The 7,500-nt window shown below is 44.4% G+C and overlaps 1 protein-coding gene across 1 annotated transcript in view; it reads right to left on the bottom strand.

The window, feature by feature from the left end:
* cdh13 (cadherin 13, H-cadherin (heart)) overlaps positions 1–7,500 on the bottom strand; it is a 212,409-nt gene that overhangs the window by 137,363 nt on the left and 67,546 nt on the right. The window contains exon 4 of the mRNA XM_063196386.1: positions 4,179–4,357. Within this exon, the coding sequence (XP_063052456.1) occupies positions 4,179–4,357 (179 nt within the window). The remainder of the gene's footprint in view (positions 1–4,178; positions 4,358–7,500) is intronic.

Below are 7,500 nucleotides of genomic sequence, written 5' to 3'. Positions count from 1 at the left end.
TAAAGAAGAAGATTGACAAGGCTAGTGGGAGAAAGAGAAAGGGAAGATTGGAGGGAAGGAACCACTTTTTCACAGATGACATTAAATTGAGAAAGTTGCTGAAAGTCACAGCAGTTAAGCTGGATGAGAGAAAAGAAAGTAACGAGAGAAGAGAGCCACAGAAGAGGACATAAATTCGGATGAGGTTGAGAAGTGGAAAAAAGAAGAGGAAAGTGAAGGAAGGAAAGGGGGAAAAAGTAATAGAGGTGGGGAGTTTCTTTGTAAGAAGTTGGGGGATTCTTGAGGTGATGTCCTTCTTCCCAGACCAGACAAAACTACACACCTTTATATTCACATTCTCTTTTTCTCTCCGCCTCTCTCTCTCTCTCCCTCTCTCTCTCTCTCTCTCTCTCTCTCTCTCTCTCTCTCTCTCTCTCTCTCTCTCTCTCTCCTTTCAAACTTGCAGACCGCTATAGAAACTGTGAGGACATCGGGGACAGTGATATCCACACCTGTGAATCACACTTTGGTGAAATCCTGCACTATTTGTTACACACATACAGTACATCCGCATTGGCCATGTTCATGACACTGGTGCTCATGAGACGACAGGTGATACCGCTGGATGGAGCAATGTCAAACGCAAGATCATGGGTCTATGCACATCTGTTTTATATCCACAGGAATACAAACAACCACGTGTGTGTGTGTGTGTGTGTGTGTGTGTGTGTGTGTGTGTGTGTGTGTGTGTGTGTGTGTGTGTGTGTGTGTGTGTGTGTGTGTGTGTGTGTGTGTGTGTGTGTGTGTGTGTGTGTGTGTGTGTGTGTGTGTGTGAGAGAGAGAGAGAGAGAGAGAGAGTCTGCCTGTCTGTCTGTGTGTCACACACACAAACACATCCAAGTTCACTCATCCTCCCATAAATATTAATTATGTCTGCAAATATGTAGACAGAAGTCTTGTTGATACACGTTCAGACGTCAGTTGTAGTTTTTCACTCAGTTCCAGCTGAGGGGTTTCTTGGCAGTGCGCTGCGTGTCCGACACACTTGCTGTGGCTGCCTAAGTGTGTATAACCTCAATTAAACAGCGCTCCGAGAGTGTGACAAACAGCTAATATCTCTCCTGCACCACCGGCACGAATCAATGATCTCTGCATCCGTCACTCTGAGGAGAGGAGGGTGCGGGCAATCAGACGCACACACACACACACACACACACACACACACACACACACACACACACACACACACACACATACACACACACACACACACGAACACACACACACACACACACACACACACACACACACACACACACACACACACACACACACACACACACACACACACACACACACACACACACACACACACACACACACACACACACACACACACACACACACACACACACACACACACACGTCACTCTGAGGAGAAGAGGGTGCGGGCAATCAGAGGCTGTCTTTACAAGGACACACAAACTCCCTCACACTGGTGTGCGGTTTGCAAACACACACACACACACACACACACACACACACACACACACACACACACACACACACACACACACACACACACACACACACACACACACACACACACACGAACACAAACACACACACACACACACACACACACACACACACACACACACACACACACACACACACAAACACACACACACGCAATGAGCTTCTATGCTGCACAACTTTGAGACTACTGAGTATAAGATGCAAGGATGCATAGACACAGGGACGGATTAAGAAGATGACCCGGGAACTACAAAAATGACATAGCCGGTGTCATCATTACAAGATAGGAATTAAGGATAGCACCTTTGAGGATTTATAATGTTTAAAACTGTTCTCAATACAACAGATGAATTTTCCCATATCAAATCTATTACATCACATTACATTACACTTAGCTGACACTTTTAGTATATCCAAAGCAACTTACAGTTATTTAGGTGCAGGGTATTGGTTACAGTCCCTGGAGCACTGTGGGGTTAGGTGCCTTGCTCAAGGACACTTCAGCCATGGATGAAGGTGCTGATTTGAACCTGCGACCTTCTGATCTAAAGGCCAACACTCTAACCACTGAGCCATGGCTTCCCCCATTGTCACAAATGCGCAATTTTTGACTTTTGGGCAATCGCGGGAACCCTGGCAGGTGGGGGCCCCTAGGCTGCAGGCATATCTAGCCTGTGCGTTACGTGTTATCTGGTCCTGGATACACACTTCCAGGACCCAGGATGACAAACATTTCTAGGAATTAGTCTCCTATAAATTGTGGCCCTCCATGGTGCCTTGCATTGAATCGATTAAGAAAAACGGTAACACTTTATTTTAGGGATACATCTATTAGCACTAATACAATATTAATGCCTTAGTAAGCAACTTGTAAGGCATGTACTAAGCAAAATCAGACAGTTGTTAGACAGTTATTCACAAATGTCTTGTTCATGCACAATAAGGGATTTATTACCAATATAACCTTAGTAAGGACCTAGTAGACCTAGATTTCTATTTATGAGTAAGCAGTAAGGGCCAGAATACAATGTGTATAAGCTCCTGGTACACTGTGTGAACAAACCCTGAACAGTGTGAAAACAGATGTGGAATTAGGGTCCCTATTCTAAAGTGTTGCATTGCTCAGCCCAGATGGCTTAGGGCCCCCGCACTACCTAGGACCCCGACACTACCTAGGGCAGACACTACCTAGGGCCCCCACCCCCCACGGGAAGCAAAGTGTAAGAACATATCTGATTTTCTATTGGTCTCCTTGGACATGTAGATTTCACTTATTCCACTCTTTTAATGAATGAGTAATTGGAAGCATTATATAGCAAGGATTGGACGTAAACTTCTCAATGACGGTGGGTGGTGAGATGTCATTTTTTCATACACCAATTAGTTTTAATTGTAAAAACCCTACAATAAATGCAGAATATAACGATGAGTAATAGTTTGGAAGCAAAACTAAGCTATTCCTTTGTGATAAATAAGTTAATGTTTGAGAAACTTATCTTCAAGAAGTGCAGTGCATGATGGGTACGCCCTTAGTCAGAAATGCAATGCATGGCCAATGCAGCAATGATAATATTTCTGTTGTTACGTACATGGCAAATTGTTTGGATAGCAACTAAATTTCACGAGTGAGGGGAGGAGCTAAGGACGTAGGCTCAGAGCTGGGTAGGTTGTCTGTTGGCCTAGATTGCGTACCCATCATGCACTGCACTTCTTGAAGCTCATGTTCTCAAACATTAACTTAATTATCACAAAAGAATAGCTGAGTTTCGCTTCAAAACTATTATTCTAATGTTCTGCATTTATTTTGGGTTTTTTATTTACAATAAAAACTCAGTGGTACATGAAAAAAATTACATCTCACCAACCCACCGCCATTGACAAGTCTACGTTTAATCCTTGCTATATAATGGCTCCTGTTACCTTCCATTCAATGTCATGAAACACCAGAAAACTAGATCACTCAGCTGTATAAGTATTAATTATTTAATATATCCTTACACTTTGTAAATCGGGTGGGTGGGTGCGGGGCGCGCTAGGTAGTGCGGGCCTGGGTGGTGTGGGGGCCCTAGGTAACGAGGGGGACTTTGGTAGTGTGGAGGCCCTGAGTCATCTGCTGACCAATGCATCACTTTAGAATAGGGACCCTTATTCCGCATCTGTTTTCACACTGTTCAGGGTTTGTTCACACAGTGTGTCGGGAGCTTATACACATTGTATTCTGCCACTTACAACTTACTAATAAATAGAAATATAGGCTTACTGGTCCTTACTAAGGTTATATTAGTAATAAATCCCTAATTGGGCATGAACAAGTCATTTGTGAATACATGCTTAGCAACTGTCTTATTTTGCTCAGTACATGCCTTACAAGTTACTTACAAATGCATTAATATTGTATGTATTAGTGCTAATAGATGTATCCCTAACACACACACACACACACACACACACACACACACACACACACACACACACACACACACACACACACACACACACACACACACACACACACACACACACACACACACACACACACAGACACACACACACAACACACACACACACATGTCTGAAGACACACTCAAAGCTGAAAAGCAGTAAGCACATAAAGGAATGAACTGCTGTACAGTATACAGTACAGTACTGTAGTGCAGTACCTCTCTGTCAAGCAGGGTGGGGGAGATGACGGTGAGGATGTGTCCCCTGTCGGGGTCGATGTAGAACATGTGGGGTGACGGCTTCTCCGGCGACTGGCGTATGATGTTGTAACGCAGCACCGCGTTGTCCGTGTTGGGGTCGTCCTCATCCATGGCCGTCATCGTCATCACAGACGTGCCTGTGGAGATGACATGAAATTACTTCATTACTGTATTTTGTATACTTAATTACTATATATGACATGAAAGTACTTAACCTGTTAAGACATGGTGTTATATATTTGCTGTTACCAGAATGGCAATGGCCAAGTCATAGTATATTACTAAAGGCCCTGTGTCAGGTCATAGTAGCAGGGCTTGACACTTGCACCTGCTAACCGGCCAAATGCTGGTAAAACTTGGCTGTGGCTGGTAACAATTTCAGTGTCGCTATCCAATTTGGCAGGTAGCTTATTCTAAAGTATGACATATCAGAATGGAGTATATTGTGCACTTTGCCCCTTGTGTATCAATGGTTTGTATTTAAGTTCAAGAAAAAGCTCAGTTACTCAGTTTCTATTTGTTTGTTTTATTTCCATGTACTCATCTTCGTGCTTTAAGCACCCCATCTTCTGAGGTTAGATGTACAGCGTCATGATAAAAAAAGATCAAATTTGTGGCTAGTAGAATAGCTAGATGGCTAGTGACTCGGGAAAACCACCAGCCACAGTGGCCGGCAAGCAAAAAGGTCAGTGTCAAGCCCTGCATAGTAGTGTAGTAACTGAAAGGTACAGTGTGCATTATGGACCTACTTACTATGTTGTCTATTGTTTATTCATCATTCATCTGATAGGAATTGATAAATGGCTGCAGTTCAATGTGCTTCACAATTAAATGAAAAATAAAATAGATGCATAGTTTATGCATGATTTACATATCTCATGAGAATGGATACAGAGATATTGACACGTAGAAGCCTGGAGAGTTGATTGTCATTAGTTAGTTTCCTGGTTAGATAGTGATTGAGGTATGCTAGTGCAGGTGATAAGCCTATCACATGGTCGTTCAACCATTTTTTTTTAAAATAAAAGATGCTTATTTTTAAAACCTGTCCCCAAAATGTTTTTTTTTGTAAGCAAAAAAAAAGAAATAAAGAAAAGAAAAACACACCACTTTCATTTACAGACAGCATGTGGCTTTTTTTCTGCCAGTAACTGGCCCAAAGTGTAAGATATGCTTTACAGTAATTTCACACTCACACCCACACATACGCACGCACGCACGCACGCACGCACGCACGCACGCACGCACGCACGCACGCACGCACGCACGCACGCACGCACACACACACACACAGACACAATCAATTTCACGAAGGAGTAATTTTATTCCACAGCAGCCTCCCTATTGGTGCTTAACTTACAGGGCCCTACAGTGAAGAATAGACGCCGCTCTACAGTTTTTCAAATCACAATTGCCTGCAATCTTCTCTTTATTTTGCTCTTGGAGGCATGCTTTGGCCTAAGCATATTTTAGTGCTGCTAATGTGACTATATGATAAGCCTGCGCAGCAGCTCAACTGAATTCTCAAACGTGGGCCGATCCCCTGTGTCCTCCTAGCGCCTCACACCGCCTGCATCATCCTTCCATACTCCCAGAGAGAGAGAGAGAGAGAGAGAGAGAGAGAGAGAGAGAGAGAGAGAGAGAGAGAGAAAGTGGGGGGGTTGTGTAATGAAAATAAGGGAAACAAGCAAAGAGAGTGGAGGATAGAAAGAAGCAGAGGAAGAGTTAGTGTATCAGCTATCAAGGATGGGAACGAAGGAAAGAGAGACAGAGGGGTAAGGAAGGTAAGTAGATCCTTTTGATCATCCCTCCCCTGACAACTTATGTTCCAACTCTCTTCTCCTCCTCTATTACAATCCTCTCCTCTCCCCTTCTGTCTTCCTCTTCTCATCTTCTGTACTCTTCTCCTCCACTGAGAGAAGATCAGAACAGCCTCTATTCATCTGCTCTCTTCCTTCCTTGTCCTCTTCTCCTCTCCGCTCCCCTCTTTCTCCCCTTTCTTCATCTCTCCTCTCCTCTCCTCTCCTCTCCTCTCCTCTCCTCTCCTCTCCTCTCCTCGCCTCTCCTCGCCTCTCCTCTCATCTCCTCTTCTCCTCTCCTCTCCTCTCCTCTCCTCCCCTATTACCCAACACCCAGCCATTTGGCCTTTGTGAAGCTGAACTCCTCATGAATGATGCATTCCATCCAAAAGACTTCTTCTTCCACGCTCTCTCTCTGTGTGTGTGTGTGTGTGTGTGTGTGTGTGTGTGTGTGTGTGTGTGTGTGTGTGTGTGTGTGTGTGTGTGTGTGTGTGTGTGTGTGTGTGTGTGTGTGTGTGTGTGTGTGTGTGTGTGTGTTTGTGGTGATGTACACAAACACACACACACACACACACACACACACACACACACACACACACACACACACACACACACACACACACACACACACACACACACACACACACACACACACACACACACACACACACACACCTTTCTTTATGTGGTTAGTTCATTTCTAACGTGCTGCAGAGCAGACCCGCGGCGCTGACGGAGGTCTTTCCTGTGCCAGGACCTGCCTCTGCCTCTGGCTGCTAGAGATGGAGCGATGCGATGCGGAGCAGCTCAGCGCAGAGAGGAGCGGGGGGATGGTCTTAAGGGGATGGTTGGTCGAGTCTGTCATGTCAGAGACAGCGATCCTGGTTCCCATAGCGGGGATAAGTGCCTGTGTTCCGGGTTAAAGGCGGCACAGCCAGCTCTGAGGAGAGGCGACGGGGGGATCGATGGCCGAGTAATTCAGTGTGGGGAAGTGCAGGGAAGGAAGGAAGGAAGGGGCATTTAACTTCACATCCAATTTTAAACACTTCCACTTTTTTTAAGCCCTCCAAAACTCACAGCTTTGGAAGTTGAAAAAAGAGCTTGTCCACTCTTGTACAGAATAGCTGATGCTCTGAGTTTTCTACAATATATATGTTTTTTTCTGCTAAATATTTCACCTCAGAGTTAGATTCATACACTGCGGTCTACAGTGTATGGTGTTGTACAACATGCTAGATGCCTATAAGGTACCTGTAATGTGTCTAAAAAGAAATGACCTCTGCAGACATGTAATTATCATATTATTCTGTTTCCATGCTTGGGGTTCAACTTCCATTAACTAAAGGACATACATGTTTATTGTAAGACTTGCAAGACTTCAGGGGAACAGAACAAGGCAATAAGAAAAGCCGTTTTTTTCCCCAGTTGATCACAACCATCATCCCCAAGGCTATTAAATAAGCTTTCTCCAGAGTCGAGGC

The sequence above is a fragment of the Engraulis encrasicolus genome, chromosome 4 (genome assembly GCF_034702125.1).
Source record: "Engraulis encrasicolus isolate BLACKSEA-1 chromosome 4, IST_EnEncr_1.0, whole genome shotgun sequence".
In the NCBI taxonomy this organism is placed as follows: domain Eukaryota; kingdom Metazoa; phylum Chordata; class Actinopteri; order Clupeiformes; family Engraulidae; genus Engraulis; species Engraulis encrasicolus.
Note: the sequence above shows the minus strand (reverse complement) of the source record. Positions and strands in the feature narration are given on the sequence as shown.